We start from the raw sequence: 21822 nt of genomic DNA on the forward strand, positions 1-21822 counted from the left end.
AGGGGACGTAATCGCGGGGGTGCGAAGGCAGGTGACTGGATCGATTTCTCTATCTGGCGCGCGCCTGTGTTCGAATGGTTGCAGCAGTGACGCAGACGCGAATCCACGCGAGATCGCGTGCTTCGCCTCGACAAAGCTATTTAAAAAGATATAAAAAGAAAAAAAAACACCTAAAAAACGAAATACTACAAAATTCCATCTTAGGAATCCAAAAAAGTATTAAACAACGAAGAACACGTGGCAAGAAAAGAAGAGAAACTGAAAGAGTACGAAAATAAGCGTCGCTACGTGAATGTGAAAAGAATGAGACGTGAAAAATTAAAAAGATACAATAAAGCGACAGAAAAAGGAAAGGGAGAATAAAAGACAAAATTGAATTGTTTAGATGAGACGTACGGCAGCAAACGAAAACAGAAGATACAGACATCGCGATGGGGTGAAAGAGGGTTGAAGCAAGACAAAGAGAGCAGAAGAAGTGGGAAAAAGATGGTAGAATGGATATACACACGAATGCCGGGTTGCCTAGGACACCACATGGACACCACGTTCGCGTTACGACGTCACGGGACGCGATGGGGGTGGAATGCCGCGCAACCCTCGGTCTATCGTGATGTCTTAGAAAACAGTGCTCGCGGAGCAGGCCACGTCGAAAGTCGTGCGGTGAACCGCGCTCCGTCACGCTTCGATACTCACACGAGAAAGGTACGAGAAATCTCTCAGCGCGCGTGTGTAGACATTAGAAATCTTGGAACAAACGACGACTTAAAAGTAGAAAATTGAAACGTAGTGTCGTTCGAAATTTAGAAAGGTAACGAAATTTGTTTTGGTTGTTATCTTCCACCGCATCGATGAAATGGAATTATTTTTAACTGGTAAAAGTTATTTTTGATATGATCGAGGCACAAGTAGAACGTTTTGATCCTGCGCTGTCGCGTTGGTTTTGTATCGATAGACAAGTTACGAAGATAGATAGTGGAAGGAAAATAGGAAAAATTCGATCTCAAAGACGAACGTAATTAAGATAGTTTTCATTTGTAAAGTTCAGCTTTGCGTTTCGTTTCCTCATCACGAACTCTAATTGCAAATTTTGATCCTGAAGGGATTTCGATTATCCCATAATTCTTTCTGTAAGAAATTTAATTACATCTTCAAAAATTCAATTCTGAAAAGAAAAACGAGAGAGAGAGAAACGATCGATGCGTAGGAAATCTGTTCAAACGAACGAATCGTCGATTTCTGCTCGATAATTCTTTCCGGTCGATCGAAAATCGTTCCGGGACGCGATCATCGTTTATACGCACTCGCGTTCGTCATCACCGTGGCTGATCCCATCAATTGATTAATGCCACCCTCGGCTAGATAGCTGGTGCTTTCCGGTGGTCGGCGAGATAATAAAAAGCAAACAGATGAATCAACCGGCATTCAAGGCCAATAGGCGGAGGCGACCAGGACCCGGTTCGGGGGCTCGAGAGGGTGGCCATCCCCCTTTTGTAGCCTGTCAACGGGCATAACGGAGCTGCAAGGGTCCATGTGATTTGATTATGTTGGTAATACGCTCCGTATGCCACCCTAATTGCTGCGGCCAGCCCCCCACGACGCGATACTTGCGCAACGATCGCGCAGGAATCCGATTCGCTGGAAGAATTTACGGTAGCTCGTTCGAGGGTAACTTGTTTATTTTTCCTCTTGGAAACGGCCAATTTTATTCTATCGTAAAATCGTACAAGGCAATGTCGCCAAGTAGCTGGAAGAGCGACGCAGCTAGGAAAAGGGACTTTTTCGGAAAATCGTTTCGAATTAGGAAGCTCGAAATAGTAACTTATTAATTGCTCGACTACGTAACAATGAAGATATTTCTGACTTTTATAAATTAGTCAATAATTCTCCGTCTTTTATTATTTTATTTTATTTTTCTGTAAAAGAAAATTTCGAGGCTAGCTTGGTTAACTTCTTCGAGTGAAGTTTTCGCGAACTTTAATTTACGTAAACAGGATCGTGTCGATGATGAACTATACGACTATTCTTAGAAATATTCCGCGATATATAATATTTTACGAGCGCAACTCGCAAAGTCCAACAACTTAACTCGTACAAGAAGCATCGTCAACCGTCCCTAACTTGGGAAGGTCGAAAGTGGTCGTCGAAAGCTTCGATGTATCGATCCAGACGAACCTCCTTAAGGCTGTCGTTTCCGCTATCCTCCACCTTACCCCCGCCTCGATAAATCATTGTTTCTTTACAAAAACGTATTCCAACTGCATTTCACCTGCAGAGATTGCACAATTGTCCGCAGTCCAAGCAATGATCGATATTATCGCGTATGCTAGTTGAAACTAAATTAATTGTTGCGCCACCTTGGTAGAGATAAAAAGCGAACGATGATGTCAGGATTATTATTGGCGTCATGACGGCGTCTAACCAGCGTTACAATTAGAAGATTCTCATGCAATCTCGTTTCATGACGTCAGGATGATCGTTAGAAATATCAGAGATCGGGCGATAACGTAGCGAAGGTCTTTGGCTGCTCGTTAATATATTTAGCCTTCTCGATGCTCCAGAAAATTTCTTCGCTGTTCCACTTCGAAACTGAATCATTTAAACAGCGATCGTTTCGTTAAACGATCGTTCGACTCGTATCTGTTTCGATCTGCGATCGATAAGCGACGTGCATGCTAGCTAACGATGTTGGCGAATTAAATTTGTCGCCTCGGTTTCGAGCTCAATTATTTAGTTCAACGAATTATAGTGCTGCCACGCCGCATAGGGATGTGAAATGCAAATATAGATTCTCAGTGGCTCTCAGCTTTTCACACGGGCCATCTTCATGCATTCTTTATGCACCGTTAAGATGTAATTTTACTAAAAAAGATGTAACGTACTCGCGAAGTTTAGGCTGTTAAAAAAAATGGCTCGCTAAATCTGTTATCAAAAATTCATGAAACGTGGAACCGTGCACTCGTTTAGAGAAGAAAGAAGTTGACGGAAACCCATCCAACGACTCACAAACACTTCAAAATTGTCCCCAATTCGCCTCACGATCTCTATCGCGAAAATCGGTTGCCCTAATCGAGTTTGCACACGAGGAAAACGTTTGGTCGGACCACGATCAACCGGCTGTGATCTACGATCGAAGGGGGTTGCGAACTGAAATTAGCATGCGTTCGCCGGAAAAAAGATTTGCGTCTCCGATACGCTCTCGAGATTTTTCGAGATAGATGGTTCGCTACGCGAAACGCGTCTTCTGTGCAATGCGTGTTCGCAATGCGTGTCGTGGACGCAGATGCGGGCCAGAGATACGCGCGCCACGTTAACCCATTAATCGTGGAATTCCACCCTCGACGGTGGAGCTGCACCGCTTGTAAACTGCCGGATTTATTACGGCTGTATTTATTAGGCAGAATAATTGGTGTCGTTGCTGATCCTCCCACGAGAGGCGAACTTTACGAGGAGATTAACATAATCGAGCCCCAATTAACTCATGAAAGACAAACGTTGCGCAACATTTCAATCGCGATATCTTTCATATTAGTGACTTCTATTTCTTAACGTCTGTATTATCATCTTCGACGAAACAATGACTTTATCGTGCAATTTTTGTTCTTTGTTTTATTTATTGCCATCATCGAACAATCGATTGTCTTGATAAAGCAGATGAACGATCGTTAACGAAAGATCTTCAAAGGGTATCTTATCGAAAAGCTGAGGCTTGAAAGTCTAAGCAAACATCCCGACCGCCGTCGACATTAGGTGCACCACCAAGGCCGCTGCGACGTTCCGCACGTGACCTTAAACACTGCTTCGTGTCAAAGGTCTGTGACCTCGCCTTTACCTGTTTTACCCACCAAGTATACCATGCGACATTCAACTTAAAATAGTCTCCTTCGAGTAACTTCATTCTACCCTATCCGATGACATTTACGGTAGAGTAACAGAGTTACGTATCAACTGCAAATGAATTTCTATACGAAGTTGGTCGATTTCTATATATTTCCAAAAATATAGCAAATCATAAAAATTACCGGAACAAGAAGATCCGATCGAATTCTAAATGGGAATTCGCGATGGCCTCTCGGCATTCCGGTTATCGTTCGTTAAGGTGGTAAATCATTAAGCGGATGACGGAGGTCTCGCTTTGGTTGCGCGGTAATAACAGTATCGGTAAGTAATAGCCTGGTGAACTGGCTGCGGCACTGTGCATACCTAGTAATGCGGTAGTGGCAGGGTTCTGTTGCGTTATAAAGTGGCCTTAAGGTGTGCACTCAGTGTCCAGTTACGCGAAACCGTTGCCGCTCGATATCGTCGCGGCTGGCAGTTTTGTCTTCGGTATTGATTCGTCCGAAGTTATGCTGCACACCGTTCGATATCGTTGTGCAATCGCGAGAATATGCATCTCGATGTTAATCGCCGTCACAATGGACATGTTAATCACGTCGCGCTAAAATGCTACTGCAAACGCGTTAATTGTGGGAACGAGACGCTAATGAATTCGTCGTGCCGCAATTTAGCCAAGGAATTATTGTATCATGCTCGATTTCCATACGGTTATGGTAGCTTAAAGATCGAAAACACTTTATCCATCCCGATTATACGAAATTCGATCGTTTCTTTCGAAAAAATCTTGCGAAACTCTACCTCAAAATCATCCCGACATTTCCCAAGACTCGAAACTACTTTCTCATTTTGTTTCCCACTTATCGTTAATACGGCTGTTTATCTTGTAAAATATCACATACGCGTTGGTATCGATAATTATTCAACGAGGAGCATAAATCGAACCGGGAGACAGGAATACGGGAGGCGGCCGAACGTCGCCGCGTGATCTCGATCTCTCGGCCGGTTATCGGCCAGCGGGATTAATTATGTATGAGTTACTTTCGCGCGTTTAGATGGCCGCGTTTAAGCCCGTTTCACCGGTGGCAGTGATCCGGCGCGAAGCATAAAACAGTCGGAGTCCTTGCCACAGCCTTGCGTTTTCTCCTTGAGGCTTGAATTCTATTTAAATACGCGGCACAGAGCGCGCGACCCTTGAGTGGGGGCCTGTAGAACTGGCGGCATTTCTACTCGCTCTTTCTGCGCTCCACGCTGTCCTTTTGTTCCCTGACCGCCTCTTTCACTCGACTTCTCCGCGTTGTCCGCGATTTCCGCTCATGTTTTCATCTTTCTACGCTAGAATAATCGACGATGTGGTTTATTAAACGATCGATCTTCCCAATTCTTTGTCGTCGAGTGGTTTCATCGTTGATTCGCTTGAAAAGGTAGTTTGTCGCTTGGGATTATAATTTATATTGGGATTTAAACAATTTGTACGAATATCGAGCAAGGAAGAGTAAATGAAAATTAATTGATTGAATATAATTGCCTTCGTTTATTGATTAGATCAAATTAGTTAAACATGTAATTGAAAAGATAACTTGTTGCCTGATGTAGATCTAACTTGGCTCCACATCGACGCGTTCTCGTAATTGATAAATCTGGCCTTTCTCCGAACTTGCCCAAACTTACATCTCCAAAGACGTACGAAATTCTCCTTACAAAACCATCTTGCCGAACCACCACAAATATACCGTAAAATACAGGAAAAAGCATAAATCTTGGCGCATAAGGCTACCTTTGAAACGTCCACTTCCTGCTCCCCTCCATTGGCCAGCAAAAGAAAGATCTCCGATACGAGTTGTATCTTTTTCCGAACACGCTGTTAATCAGGTTCTTTCGATCAGTTCGTGTCTGCGGTACTTAACAAAAATAATGGAGATAAACTCGCGGATGCTGCGTTAATGCTACAGAAAGTTGGGACAAAGAGACGCGCGGGATTCTGGCTCGCCTTGGCGCGGAGCCTGTCAAGTTCCTGTTCCCTCTTCAAGGTCCGCCGGTGGCCGACGTCTGAGTCAAGCGAGTCAACGCGCTCCCGGCTGCTGTCCCTCGTCGTGTTTTTCCGTTGTCGATGTTATTCTTGCACGGATCACCCGCGGACATTGTTCCCGGTGACCTGACGCTTTCTCATGGCCGGATGGAACTCGACCATCCAGAGAATCAACTGATCTTTCCTTATTTGGTCGTAAACCGGATGAAAAGAATGAAACATTCTTCCTGTTTTGCTTCACACCTGCTCGTAAAAATACAGAGACTCTGTTTCATTTTATATTTGGTAGCTGGCCCCTCTTACATAATCTTATCGGAGGAAAAATCTTACGATTCATCATTTTTCGAGATAGAACTGTGAATAATATTTACATACAACCGTAAAACCTATAATATATTATTTGTCGATTCATTGATATTATTGGTTAATAAACGATGACGATTGAGTGTGAATGAGCTTTCTATTTATTTGTCGAGAGTCCAAAGAGAAAAAGGAATTACTCAATAACGAGCAATGGGTATTTAGTTTGATTAATCTATTCCAAGAATATGAGTCAGAGTAAGTCGTGTCTTGTCCACATATTGTTTGTAATCGATGAATCATTACGACTAGAAATTTGTGTCCGAAAATGTTCCACTGATCACACGCAAATTTGCATCACGTATAGATAGCTATAGTTTTGTCATTATGTTTTTAATAGATAGCTTTCACTCGACAATTTATCTAGTCTCTCTCTCGGTGAAAACACGAAGAATATTTCGAAAAAACGAGTTTCAAAGAAGCCGGAGGCTTCTCTATATAATAATCATTAAAAAACATCTTCAACTCGTTAACGAATTAGGTCGGTGCCAGCAAAACGCCAACAGCATCAGTAACGTGTAAATCGATCGTAGATCATAGATAAGTTCTCGGAACTGTGTGAAAGAAGACCACGTGCCCAATTCTTTCAGATAAGCGAACGAAGTAAGAGAACGCTGGTAGACAGGAAGTCTGGTCCAGGGTTAATACGTCAAATATGGTAATTCCTGAACAGGGACCAGCTAAAAGATCGTTAACGGAAGGCCCGTCGTGATTTCAAGCCGTCTGACCTCCAATTTCCGACTTCCCTGTACGTGATTCCGTCGTCGCAGCTTTGTAATTTACAAATCGGTAAATATCGATGAAAAAGCCTATTACCATCCGTCAAAATCTTGCATCTCAGTTTTCCAGCGATAGACGGTGATTCTAATAACCGGAATGCGTGTTAGTTTCAGATCGACCAAGACCTGCGTGCCTTTTCGAACAACTTTCGTTTGGACAACGTCGGAACATGTCTGGCAAACGTTTGATCTCGCCTTCCTGGTAGGTGTTAACATCGAATGATTTCTGGTTAAATAAACCGCGTTTGAAGCTGTACCCTAGACTTCTCAAGAAACGCGTCAGCCTGATTTTCATGAGCTTCGTGGTTACGTGCACTTGTTTAGAATCGGGGCTGTCAGATTTGCTGAGGAGTTCACGACGTTTGCGATTACTATTCTAGAAGATTGGCAAAACGATGTAACAAACTTTTGCTCTTTGAATTCTACGATAGTTGTTACTATCGTTACGATAGAACTTCATTTGCTCGAGATCGTTGATCTCAAACAACAAAGTTCGAATTACTAAAATTTATATAGTAGAATCTCAGTGATTTGTCGTTCAAATAATAAAAGTTCACGTTCGAATAAGTGGACTCGAACAATGGTACACACGATTCATTTGTCATGCTACAACGTTCGAACCTCTAACCTCGCCAAAATCGTATCATTTCAAGGCAGAGTCTTACGCTGCTCATTTGTAGATCCTCAAGTAGCTCCGAGGAGAACAACGGAGGACCGAGAAAAACATATCAGTGGCCGGATCGAACAACGACAGCGACCAGAAGGTCTAGCTTGATTTAACGAGGTGGCATGCCAGCGCGACCTCCGAGCTCCACTTCCCGGTACGTGAGTCAGGATCGCAGGAAACGGTAGCCTCCGCGAGGATGAGTGCAAAGATATCCCTCGCGAATCGTGGAGCGGCGCAGTCGCCGGTCAACCATCGTGGCAAAGCATCGTCGGGGCTGTTGCTCGCCGGAAAGTCTGTCAAGAGGCCGTCGTCGATGAGTAAGTCCTGCGAGTACTATAGCGGTCCACGTGGACCGTGATGTGCCGTGTGCGTCGTTAAGCCGCGAACTCGAACGAGTTTGACAAATTATCGCGACTATCGTTTTGACTATTTGAGCATGATATCTGTAGGAATTTTATTGGTTCGGAATACGATCAAAATCCGTGGCGAGTAGTTTTCCATCTGTTTGGAATCGTAACTTTACATTTTAAGATAACATTTTAGATAGTAGAAAACGTGTATTTCATGTTTATAAAGAATAATTAGTCGAGGATACGATGGAAAATTTTTGCGAAGAATAGTTTCTAGTTTGTTGGGAATTACGGATCTTTATTTATCGATAAAGAGCTTTCCGGAAATACGCAAAATATCGTCAGCTTTAATTAACTCAGAGTGTCTTGAATTTTTATATATTTTTATATAAAAAATAAAAGAGCGTGAGTCTTTGTTGGAATGTTTCGTTAAAGTTTATTAAAATATTTGTATCTGTGGACTCGATAGTGTTTACCGCTTCCGTCATCATAGATAACGCGATATTACGTAAGTACGTATATTTTTCACTCTTGTTTTTACATTGATTGCCTCACGCGTGATTCCCCCAGTCATTGTCTAAAAATGCGTCAAATAGATGAGAATTCTTTAAAACAAACGAAGAATCCAGTTCTCGTTTACAGCGGATGACGTTTGCAGATTGACGTAGGAGTTTCAATGTTTCGAAAACAAAACGGTTGGTCATATTTAGAAAATAGAACGTATTATCTGAAGCAAGCGTCGTACTGAGCATCGCACAGTCATTCTTTAGATCGCAACTAACGTTCAGTCATAACTCGATGAATAATCGATTGACATTTTGTACGCGTAAGTAAAGTATACGTGTCACGATACCTGAGTAGAAATTTCAAATGGATGGAAATGTTTGGATGACGATAAATCAAAATTCATCGAAGCGACTTCCATGCGTATGCATTTCTATAACAAGTTCAGCTGCAACATCTGCGTCTCACGTGCCTTCTCAATGACGATCCAACCTCGAAGTCGAGTAAATTTCATTTCGAGGTCGTTCCCTTGCCGAAAATACGCTACAGTGCTTTCGTTTTCGTTCGCGTCCGACGATCGAGCGTGTCATCGTCGAATAAGCAAACGTCCAGCCGAACTTGCTTTCACGTGGAAATTCTTAGATCAACAAATTCTTTCGTCGCGATACATTTCGCAATGCGAGCATCAGCAATTCGTGAGCAGAAAGAAAACGTTGAATGTAGGAGATTCACATCCTCGTAGACCTGTTGATAAATTTATTAATAACATAACTGAGGCGGCGGGGTCTCCGATTCTAGAAAATTCCAACGTTAGTGAGGTTAAACTTGGCTAAGTAGTCTAGAAATACGTCAAAGTATCGACTCGAACTAGTCTGGCTGTGACTAAGGAAAGTTACATACGAAAGAATCGATGGTAGAGCAAGAACTTGCGCGAACAATAGCCCCTCTGGTGGCAGACGCGTGTAATGTTGCCATAAGTAATCGATTCTTCGGTGATTTTAGCGAAAGCAGACGAGCAGCGTTTAAATTGAAAGATTTTAACGCGCCTGTTTTAAGGATTAATCCAATCGAGTCATTTGAAGTAAAAGATTTAGAAGTTAAAAGATACCTAGTTCTCTGTAAGATTCTTCGAACGAGCAAACGTTCACAATAACGTTATTCTCTGCACAACCAAATATCTATCCTTTCTCTTTTTAAATAAAAATTTCGACACAACGAAACAGGCAAACAAACATTTTTATACGATTATGTATTTAGTATCTATTCGATTAAAATTCCATCGTGCTCCAGTAGGTCGTAAAATGCGGAAAAATAACCGTAGCAAAAGCACTTCGAAACGATTAGTTCCCGAATTGGTTCGCGTGGCCACCTGTTACTGTGGAACGGGAAAATTTTGAAATTCGCTAATGACGCATTATTCGTCCGGCTTAACGACACACACCGTATGCGTGACGAGATTACACGAGTGAACGAAGGATGCGTTCATTAGCCGTAGAGGTGACTGGCACCGAGGAAAGAGTTGTCAAACGAGCCGCTGTTCCGAAAGTGGAAGGATCGTCCAGCTTATCACGTCCAAATACGCTGTTGAAGAGAGAGAGCACCATGCCAGCCTTGACGCGCGGTTGCACTACTGCGACGCTGCCGAGGATCAAGAGATTCAAATTCGGTGAGTCGGGCTACTTTCACATTTCTTCTCTTCCTTCGATATTTTATCAAGTTGGATTTCCATCGCGTATCTCTTAATATTATTTATTTTACGATAAAATACTTTAAATCAGTTGCTCAGGATTTAAGATTTATTCGATCCGAGGCTAAATCGTAGCATCTGATTTTCATATTAATAGGATTCTTTCGTGGATATATGATAAAATGGTACCCTCGAATTTTTTTCTTTTTTCAAATGTATAATTTATAAGAACGTAAATTATTTTCAATTTCCTTTCTATTTTAAATTTCCTTTACTAGATTAACTATATAGCCTTAGAGTTAAACATATAGCCTTGATATTATAATATACATGGCCTTAAGGATTACGTAGAAAGATGATGAATTCGTATTCAGTTAGAAGGAAGATCGTTACGGGTCGGGGATACCCCTGCGTGATTTTTAATAGATAACGTCAGTCTCGGGTTAATTAGAAGCGTGACATCGTCGTGCGAAATTCAGCTTGTGATTCATAATCGTCGGATGGTGCATTTTTCCTTCTCGCGTGACACTTAGTGGTTACATTGTATGTTGCAATTGCCCAAGGATTATCAGCTTATCGATAGTATTCAAAGAACCGAATGAGTCTTGCCGTTTGAATCTTATCTGAATATCAACTCCATTCATGTAAGCGTAAAGTGACCGAGCTTTTTGAAATGCACCAGATCAAGCACGAAGAAGAACAAAGTGATCGAAGCTCGATCGCGTCCTAAGTAAGCACACTGCACCCATATCGATCCGTATCGATCGATATCCGCAGCCTATATTCGCGAATTGTCGATCGGACTGTCGCGTAATGAAACTCGGACGCGGTTCGAATACGTAATTACCGCGGAAATAGTATACGGGCCGGCTGGTCAACGGCATAAATATAAATACCGCGGTCGGCCGTTGGGCAAGCGAGTTGAGCTACGACACGCAGAATCGGTGAGTCAAGTTGTGTGTGACGCCACTCCGCCGCGCCGCTTCGAGAACCACTTTCTATCGACCACGTTCGCGCTCGCGGCATTCCGCTTGTCGTTCGACTATCGATGACTCGGCTGTAAACGTTCTTTAGTCGAAAAAAAAAAAGAAAGAAAAAGAAGGAAAGAAAGAGAAGGATGCGATTCGTCGTTTAATCATATCGATCGCGTTGCTTGACCATCGATCTTTATCAGCGTTTCTGGAACTCGTATTCTTTACGTCTTTACTTCTTCCTTTTTCCGTCGATTCAGCCATTCGAGTGAATTCCTCGAGCGAATTTTAAGCGACTCGACGAACCATTGCGATATTAACGTTAAGCCAAGTGAAAAGCTAAACCGACTAACTGCATTCTTCAAAAATTTCTTAACTTTAGTATCACAGTGGACGATTAGCGTTTATTTTTTTTTTTTTTTTTTAGAAACAGATGATGAAGTTTGATATAATCAAGCTTGGCTGATTCGATAAATTGGTTGGAAAGCGAAGTGTGAATGAGGAAGTTGCGTGGGACGTATCTTGTAATTCGTTGACTGCATTTAGGATCCTCGTTGTTACAGTATTTGTCAACGTTGTTTGATTTAGTGGAGCGCATAAATAATTCATGAGCCACTTTGTTTGATGATCTACGAAAAAAAGAATTCAACGTAATGCCGTGAAGGCATCCATCAAATCCATTCTTTTATTATCTGTACACTGTACGCTAGGTGACGTCAGGTTGATAGCACAAAGACGCATGTTTACACGCGATCGAGGCTGTATACTCTGTGCGTTATCGGAGTAACGGCAAGTGTTACGAGCTACTATACGGCTTAAGCAGGCGACAAATAATAAAACGAAATCGTGGCAAAGATACGGTCTTTCTAAATTTACCGAGTTCGATTCCGTTTCGATTCGATAAGATTTCAACGATCGAAAGTGAAATTCGTGAAACCAAGATGAACATGATCCAAGGAACATGATCGCGCTTTTGATTCGAAATTCATCCGTCGATCGTTCTGTTTCAATCCGTCAAAATCCATTAAAATCCATTAAAATGTCAAACCTCCTTCATCGAATACCTTTCGTTTCGAAATGTATTTGGAATTTTCACCATCTTACAGCCCAGTTTTCGACATGATATCCTACTTAAAAATGGAAATTTGTTGCTTTCCAACCCTTTTTCTCTACGATTCTCAAGCATCTTTGCCGGTGAAGTGCCAATTTTCGTTATTTCGACGATTTCTCACGAAACATCAGAGTGCATTGGAAGATGTCAATTGAGACAGTTCTAACAGACAACGTAAACCTTCCGCGTGCAGAGGTATCGTGTGTGCAAGTATGTTTATCGCTCGTTCGACCCGAGTGATGCTTCTGTGTATGATGTCAGACTCTATCTTTGGCGCGGAGTAGATGACCACGCTGAAACCGGGTTGCACATCTGCGCATACACGCGGATATCTCGATGAAATTCGCCTAACGCCAATTTGATTAGACGATTTAAGATCAGGTGAAGATTTGTCAATGAATTTGATAAACGGGCAAAACGTTTGCAGTGATTTCGAGACAGGAAACGCGTAAAGATAGACGCAAGAATTCGTGAAATAAAATTTCAAGATAAAAATATAGCTTTGCGATTACCGTCGAAATGGATACTTTCGTTCGAATAGTTGTTTGATCTATGAAGACACGTCTGTCTCTACGTGTGTATGAGTTATTTTTATTGTTTTAATGGCGCAAGTACATAGGAAAATGATTACACCATGTATCGTTATATTCTGGAGAATATTTGTTACCAAGGAACGTCATACCGTGAAAATGACAGAGACGCATCGCGTCATTCGCATTTACTTCTGCTTTTCCTCATCTGCAGCGTGTTTTTCGTTTCACAGATATTCGACGCAATCGTGCAAACGTGCACATTTCGCGCAACCGACTACGCAATCTAAGATTGTTTCTTTCTCTTCCTAAATTCGTGATGTGATTTCGAAAATTTTTATCTTTCACGTACAACGATTCTTTCTTTCGATTGACGAGCATTTTATGTACAAGTACACCGATACGGGCAATCTTATCTAAACGAATGGTTTGATCAAGAATTTATAAGCGCATCGATTAAACTTGACAACTCGATAATTCGATAACGATAATTCGATGTGGTCGGCGGATAAATTTAAACAAAAAATACAGTAGCGATCCGCCACTGTTCGAATCGATTAGAACCATGCGACCAATGTCTGATGAAATTTCCGTTTTCTGATTTTTCGTTCTCTTCTTGTCCGATACCGGTTCGAGAAAAGAAGTTTACACCGATCGATAACAGATCGACAAAACCTGATTTAGAACGCCGTAAGAAAGAATCTTAATGTATATCGAGATTTCGTTTGGAAATTATCTGCTTCTTTTCAACTTACACCAGTCTTCTAGTTAATCTAATTATAGAACGATTAATATATAAAGCAAGATAAGGAAGTCATTTTTAATCGAAGTACAGAACATTCTTGTAAAATTGAGGCAACCCAGTTATCGATGAGTCAAGAGAACGATTCTCAATTTCATCTGAACAAAAACAATTACCGTGACTCGATTCATCGGAACAATCTCGTACGATCCGTGAAAAATCGCTTTTCACGCGAACCGTAAAACGATCGTAAAACAAAGACAACCTTCTACGATGGAAGGAGAAGAGATTTCTTTCTAAAACAGTCGCTTTACAAGTCTCGCTTATGATTCCAAAAGCGGAATACAAACAATCGAAAAAGAGACTAAAGATAGAATCGCTATATATATTGCTGCGTCTTTTAAATACCGTCATTGGTCAATTACACCAATATCTAACTCGAACTAATAAACTCTAATTGTAAGCGTCACGGTTTAAGAATCATCAAACAGACAAAAAGTATCGTTGGTAGATCGTCGGATGAATAATTCATGGCCACGATCGGGAAAATCGCCATTGGCAGAAACGAGGCAGAAAAGAAAACAGCACGAACGATAATAATAGCATATTGGTCGGCGCCGCGTTGAGTAAACGGAGAGAGACGCTTGGTTCGGGACGCGACGATTTCCAGTCGTCCGAATGGATGGACGTCGCGTGAACTTTCACCGCGTCGCACGAGACAGGAACGCAGGTGACAACATCGACCTCGCAATAATTTTTGTCGGGTAGCGTCGACGCGTGCTCAGCGAATTTTTCTAAACTCGATCGTCTCGTATTCCGCGAATCCGAGTATTCACTCGCGATTTTACACGAAGATTTTTCGCAAACAACGAGTCGACTTACGCGGAGGTCGTTCGATGCCAACTTTGGCGATTTTCACGTCGGAACGTGTACTCGTTCGAAAGTTTAACGCAAATTATTTTAATCGTGTTTATCTCGCAAACATAATTTCGGAAATTTTGCAAAATTATAGACAATCGGTGCGATATGGAACACTTAGAATGGTATTCTTAGCAATTCCAGATCGACATCCGACGTTTCACGTGACGGGGTTAATATCTCGTGGAATCGAGACTTACGATCAATCAACCTATTGTTTATTGTCGCGATATCGTTCTTATCAATGGAAAATTCGTCATTGATCTTTCAAAAAAAAAAAAAAAAAAAAAAAAAAAAGAAAAAGGAAGCTTCGCGACAGCGAACTCGCGCGCGCGTGTTACCAACGAGAGGTGACTCATTGGCTGGCTCTCAGTCACGTGTACGTGTCTCCACGTGTACGTGACTGCATTTGTACGTACGCTCGATGCACACACGGATGCCTCGCCTTACAGTGCCGTACGAGCATCGTGGTTCGTTTGGAAAAATCGCGAAATTCTTGGTAACGTCGATAATGCTTATCGTTTACTGATCTGACATAACGCGAATCGAAGATTTCACTTATAGTGCGCTAGTCGAGGTGAATCACTTCTGCTTTCGAGTCGGTCGCCATCGATAGAACTTTTGCTGGTTCGATCGTTGCACATCGGAAAGAAATTATTATATTCAAAATATCGGGGATGTATTCTTTTATTTTAAATAAAATATTGTACACAATTGAAAGTTTTACAAACATGGACTTTAGGTATAATTTTAAGGTGGTTTCGAAGTGATAAATTTAAGGTGAAACGTGATGTAGATAAAAGAAATTTACGGGAATGTCGTGTTTAAAAAAGTTGAAGCGTGCGATAGTCGACTGGACAGAATTAACCAACAGACAAGGTGTCCGTTCTGTACGAGTGTTTATTTTATCTGAAACCAAGTATACATGAATCTATTAATACGTTCGTGGAGCAGACTCGCTAAGTAGTTACTAATTTCTGTTACACGTGTGCAAAACAAATACATCAGCACGCATTATGACGAGACTGATATAATCGGGACGACGTGGGAGGATGGACAAAAGTTGTCGGTAATTTTCTTTCCTTTTTTTTTTTTTTTTTTTTTTTCGTACAACGAAAACGAGGATTGATGATCAGACTGTCATAGTAATGATCAATTTTCTGTGATTCGTCGACCGAATTAGTCGAGCTCCCGATCTTTCAGCTTTGAACCTTAGGAAAATGATTAACGACGGTTCTTTGACCCCGTCGAGCATTTTCGTTGCAGGAAACTTAACAAGCGCGTGTTACCGAAATACCAAGTTATTGTTTCTTCCTGGCCAAATGGAATCTGTCGACATTCGTCTTCGAAAATTTATTGAACGTGTCATGTATGAAGGAACGTGACAAGTATATTTCAAAGAGTTGTCCGAAAATGAATTCTGAGATAAGAGCTCGTTGCGCAGCACAAAACACTACGACTAAACCAGCTCGGAAATACAAACGATCGGTCGTCTTTCTTAACCGAACAAATTAAAAAACGGGGCGAATATCAAGAAATTGAAGAAAAATTTCGAATAGTTTGGAAAATCCGGTCGAACGATTGCGCTGAACATTAGTGTACGTACCTGCTCGATGTTGATGGCGCGCGCGCGCCTCCGAGTACCTCGGCAAGTCCTCCCGATGCGATGGTCCGTACGCTCACTCACTCACACGAGTAAGTTCGTATAGAAAGGCACTCACACGATGGCCAAGCCGGGCCGTGGCCTCGCGTTGGTAGTACTCGTAGATCGCGATCGGGCGTTCCGTGGGGACGAGCCGTTCAGTCTCAGCTCGTCGGCCGCCGTGAACGGATCTATCGAGCACGCTCGGTCGATCACACGGTCAGCATCGTGTTTACTTCCGGCCCCCTATCGTGGTAGCACAGCGCAACCGGAAATGTTGACGAAACGAGCCAGGCACGGGGGACGTCGCACCCGCGTGCCAACGCTCTCCTGAACACCTCGTTCTCGTAACCGAGAATAACCTATTTCTTCTCTTCTCCTCCCTTTCCTTCTTTTTCTTTTCTTTTCTCGTTTCCATTCTTTTCTCCCTCTATTACCACCTTACTTTACCTTCCCTCTTCGTCGCTTCATTCTTCCCTTTTATTAATTTTCTCTCTTCTAATTCCCCTTGATCTTTTTTTTCGTCCTTTTTCGGTCCTGTTTCTCCGTGTACCAGCCTAGTCTTTCCTCTCGTTACCGGTCGCGTCCTCGAGGACGTTGTGCCTCGAAATCCGCCGGTGAGGACAGTGGTGGTTCCATGCGGTCGCACGTGGATTATCGTCGACTGTTATCGGGATACGGAGTGCACGACGGGTTGGTGAACAGGCCTCGAACGACGACAACGGTGCGTCACCGGCACGGTTCGTGAGGCGGCTGTTGGTTTCGTCGTAAAGGCGAACCGGTTCGATCGATCGGGAAAGGTAGGTGCGTCTGACGAACCCAGCAGGAACGTTTCGTTCGGACCTATTTTTTCCTCCCTTCTTTAACCAACTATGTGCCGTTTTATCGTGTTCCCGGCACATCTGTTTATTATCATTGACCGCTATCGGTTCTTGGTCGTCCGATCGACAAGCGTGTTTGGTAGTCGTTGAAACGATTGCGGCCGACGTTACGATTCGCTGAAAGACTGGTGAATCTTGAACGGCGACTGGTCTTTCCTTTAATTGAACTGGATGGGGTTGCTGATACTTATCTGGATGGGAGATCGGTGTAATTGCAAGCGTAATCAGGAACGTGGATAAGTGAGATCATTCTCGACTGGGCTGAGATCATTCTGGAGCGTTACGTTACCTCGAATGCTTTTGGACCCGTTGTTCTTCCGTGGAACGTCTTAGGAGGACACGCTCACGCGTTCGGTATTACGAAACGCTTCGGTTCTTCTGTTTATTTTCTTTTCGTTCGTTTTCCTGGCGGTGAAAGAAACGTATAGCAAAGAGTGACTAGAGAAATTTGAAAACTGCTTTTCAAGGGAATAGATGACGAAAGTGGAATGCACGCAGGGATTACACACGGTGAAAATTGATTTCACTAGGGTAATAATAACTTTGTTAAACAATCGAAATCATGTGAATTCCTATGCTTGTTAACACCTTCTTTTTTATCCTGCCTCAAAGTTTTCTATTACATACGTGTGTATGTATGTATGTACGTGTGTGTATATATATGTCTGTCTTTTATACGTTAAATCGATCAATATAGTTGATGATTAACAAGACGAAAAGAGTTTTTATTGCCAAGTATGCTAACCACGTTGAACCCTGAACGAAATCACACGATCGTTACTATTACATCATTAGACATAACGAACTTGAATTATCAGGCAGGCAAACCTTCCCAATGATCGTTAACTTCGTGACTGCTCAATCGACCCTGTGACTGAAAAAACGCCTCTCTCTCTCTCTCTCTCTCTCTCGTTCTCTCTCTAGATACCGAGAAACTATCAAAATACTTACTCTCGATATTCGTAATGACCATCTAACCCATAAACCTACTCATTTGCAAACGATCGGTTCCTAAATCGTAGCCGATTATTATCTATTCATCGAGAATATCGACAAACGTTTCCACCAATTTTAAGCTATCGCCTGGGAATTTCAAGTTTACTCCGTTTCCTTTAAATCTACGTAATCAACGACCACGTACAGTCGCTGGAAACCACTTCCGTCGTTATGCTATGCTCTAAACGCAGCAAGAAAACCAAAGTAATATGAAACAAGCGTCCCAACATTCTTAGACAAGATGACTCGACGGGAGAATCTGAAATCAGTAACCCACTTGCTCGAAAACATGCTCAACCATCGAGTTTGGAAATCTCTTTCACCTTTATCATCCGGTGAAAACAATCTCGGACAGTTGGTCTATCGCGTGTAAGCGGTCCAAAGCGAGAGGAGTCGCGGAACAGAGGCAGCAGGTGCTGGCGCTACACCTGTCCGCAGGCTGAGAGAACCCGGGCCCAGGTTGTGCGCGCCGCTCGCCGCTCGAAGCGTCGAATTCCACGGCGTTTACTCATTCCAAACAACGAACCCGAAGACTCACCGGGGCCGGGACGAGTGAAACTCGGTGGCGGCGCTGCTAGCCGCCGGAACGGAAGAAGAAAGAATGAAAGAGCGAGAGGGACTGGGCCAAAGCAGCTTCCTCACCTTCTAATATTAGTCGGATGACTCACTGCGATTCGTTCCTGCACGGCGCGGCGTGCGTCGCCTCGACGGACGGTGTCGTTCGAGTCCGTTGCCACGGCATTGACACGAAACCTTATGCCTGGCCGAGTTCGTGCGGAAGTCCACGAATTTTCCAGCCCAGTTTCACCGAGTTTGGGTGTGTTTGACGACGTTCGTTCAACGAAAATTGACGATTCCGTCATCCGGCATTGGTTAGAGGCGTTTAATAGCGGCGGTTTTGGTTCAAGAATTCACAGAGAATCTTTAGATAAATGGGTAAATAGAGAGAGAGAGAGAGAGAGAGAGAGAGAGAGAGGGAGAAATGAATTTGGAAAGAATGTTCGTGGTTGAGACGCATGTTGGTAATTCGTGAATTGGAGTTTCGATTGTTGGCAGGGAGATTTAATAGCAGCTGTGAACCGCAGTGCTCGATCTCCGACATAAGCTGGCAATTCAGTTTGATCGCATTTCAAACCAGACTCGGCGAGAAGTTGCAAAATAGCGATAACAGAGACGACGATTGCTCTCGTAAAATCAGAAAATAAAGATCCATATTTCACCTAGTTCTCTCGGTATCGCGCTAAGAACGACCAAAGTCAACAAGGCTCGTCAACGATTTTCACGCGTTTCTCGTTCGCGCCAAGACAGCTCGATAAACAGACGTCGAAAACGTTGCTGCTTTTCGCCCGATCCACGTCAACGGGACTCTAAATATATCGATGCATCGCTCGTCGATCGTCGAGAACGTCCTCGGGTTGTCGGAATCGCGACTCCGACAGATTTCGCGATTTCGCGGCAGATAAAACGAAAAAGGGCGTTGCAGGATCGTGGAGGCATCACGTAACGTCTAAGTTGGGCCAGCGTGGTGCTTGCAGCGTGTCTTTCGTAACGTTTCGGGACCATTGGTCGACGTCCAACTTCCAAATTAGAACAGCTCGATCTGTCACTCTCGCGACAATGGCACGATAAGTTCGGTAAATTTGTCAATGGTGTCTCGCGTACAATTTAATAACGCATAGAAAGATATCTTGTTATATAACACCTTATTACGTACATTACGATAAATATATTACACGTTTACCTAACTTTTACCCAATTTTTAATAACCCGAGGAATTGAAACTACAGTAAGGTAAACTAAGTAAAAAATATCTGTCTCGATTCTGGCATAAAAGTTAATTACCTACAAATTTGAAAAATTCGTCCAGCGGACATAAAAATGTCGTTTGACATTCCAGCAGAGTTTATTCACCCGATTTATCGTTGTACAGGAGAAACGAGCGAGCAACGTGGCAGCGAGGAAAACCAATGTAGACCGGTGGTTGCGTTTCGTCGCGTTATCTGCACCGTACGTAGATTACGGAGCGGTTTGTAACGGTGTCGCGCTCACCAGCAACCGGCAACGATTCTAATGCGGGCCGACTCGCATCGGCGAGAACGTGCTTTCACTCTCGAACGAACCACGCCGCGGCGTCGATTATTATGCAACCGGAGTCGCGGCCATTATTTCAGGTTCGCTTATGAACGACATCCTCCAAGGTTAATCGAGTCAATCGTTCGCCTCGATGCCAGTTACTCGCGCTTGATAAAGGATTAAGTGTCGCTTAAGCGGACTCGAGAACACGGTTACGGTTGTTGCGCTGATGCGAAGCACGTGTCACGACAGACGTTGTTTCAGCTACCGTTCGTTTATAGGCACGTTGCTGAAAGACGTGATGACAAAGGAGTGTATCAAGAAAATATTTAAACGTTGCGTTACCTGTATCCACTTTAAGTCACGTTACTCAAACTCTCAAAGAGACTTCGATGCTGGTAACTTGGCTAATTCGAGCGAGGCTTAAGAATCGTAAAAGAAATTACGAGCAAATTCGATGAGAACGGAAGCAGTCGTATTCTAAAGTAGAATTTCTTGACACTTATTTAAATATTTGATGGAAACTATCGCGAAAACGTGAGAGATTAGACAAGAATAAGGAAGAGAGAGGAGGATCGGTGCATAATACGAGTGCTCGGCGTAACCATATATCACCTAGACGCGTCGCGTTCTCCCATTTACATCACATAATAAGTGTCTTAGCACCTGTGCAAGCCGTGGAATATTTTGGTCGACGTGATCTGCGTAAAGCGACCGCAAATACGGGTATTTCGGTGGCTTGACTCATCGGCTCCGTAACGCTATTTAAAACCGTCGAACGTCGCGGACCGATGTATCGAACCCAGTATTTACCTTAGCCTCCCGATAATTCTACGAACAATTTCAACCGTTTCACGCTGTCAAGACTCGCTTTCACGATCGGTATCATTAAATATCGTGCCGAAATGTCTTCTGTCACAGTTACTTCTACCTTCTTTCAAAAAGAATCGTCGCGTCTGTACAACGCTGTGTATTGCTACTCTTGACGTTGATATTTAACAAAATTGCTAAAGACCAAATTTATCTTAGACCATAGAGTCTATCCAGGACTCTCTTAAAGTGTCACTTCACGCTACCTCGGCTTGTTTTCCTTTAACAAACTAGTTTCTCAATCGAAGTCGCTTTAACCTTTACGTCCACGCGTGAAATGCATCGTACGCAAGACCAGAACGGAAAACTATACAGAAGGAGCTCGGTGCTCGGTTCGTTAATCCGTCCTATCTCGTGAAACTTCCCTCGTAACGTTTCACTCGTAAATTGACAGAGTTAACGAGCAGATATAATGCCGAGCGCACGGCGTGTGTACGCTTTATCTCGTTTCATGGAAACGTAGCAATAAGGAAGCACGAGATTTCATAAGCCATAGAACGAAACAAGTGACTCACTGATTGGACGATGGCTAACGCGACTATCGAGAGATTCGTGGCATGGACCGCGATCGAGGGCTGTCGCTTTTCCATGAAAGATTAAAGGTCGCTGGCTTTCTCGCCGTCTTCGTTCTCTCCGAGTCGAGTCGAGTCGCGTCGCGTCCCGTGGAGTATCGTTGACCCACGCGTTAGATCTGTCCTGGCTGCAGGCGATAATTCTAGCGAACACGAGACTTCCAAGTAGTTACTTGAAACTAGACTACGAATTTATATCATTGTGCTTGTGTCGTGGCATCTTTGATTCATCGCGTCTCATACGCGAGCAAGAGTTTTGGAAACGATTCAAATTCGAGCGAATTGGTTAGATTATTGTGGAACATACGA

General features: G+C 43.1%; 1 protein-coding gene and 1 long non-coding RNA gene across 3 annotated transcripts in view; one reads left to right on the top strand and one right to left on the bottom strand.

Annotated features, from left to right (window-relative positions):
• The first annotated feature begins 556 nt into the window (after positions 1-556).
• The window catches only part of LOC126871718 (dual specificity protein phosphatase 10), a 66610-nt gene continuing 45344 nt past the window's right edge, over positions 557-21822 (top strand). The window contains exons 1-5 of one of the 2 annotated variants that reach the window (XM_050630841.1): positions 557-702; positions 6811-7009; positions 7108-7201; positions 7680-7983; positions 10010-10186. In XM_050630841.1, coding sequence (XP_050486798.1) covers positions 7863-7983; positions 10010-10186 — 298 coding nt within the window. In that variant the 5' untranslated portion in view covers positions 557-702; positions 6811-7009; positions 7108-7201; positions 7680-7862. Of the gene's footprint in view, positions 703-6810; positions 7010-7107; positions 7202-7679; positions 7984-10009; positions 10187-16279; positions 16922-21822 lie in introns of those variants that run through there. The other variant, XM_050630842.1, reaches the window with a different exon arrangement.
• LOC126871781 (uncharacterized) lies at positions 15151-16233 on the bottom strand. Its single transcript, XR_007691738.1, has 2 exons — positions 16086-16233; positions 15151-15388 (listed from the first exon to the last, which is right to left on the bottom strand). It is a non-coding gene; the product is annotated as an uncharacterized LOC126871781 (long non-coding RNA).

Source organism: Bombus huntii, chromosome 12, assembly GCF_024542735.1.
Source record: "Bombus huntii isolate Logan2020A chromosome 12, iyBomHunt1.1, whole genome shotgun sequence".
In the NCBI taxonomy this organism is placed as follows: Eukaryota; Metazoa; Arthropoda; class Insecta; order Hymenoptera; family Apidae; genus Bombus; species Bombus huntii.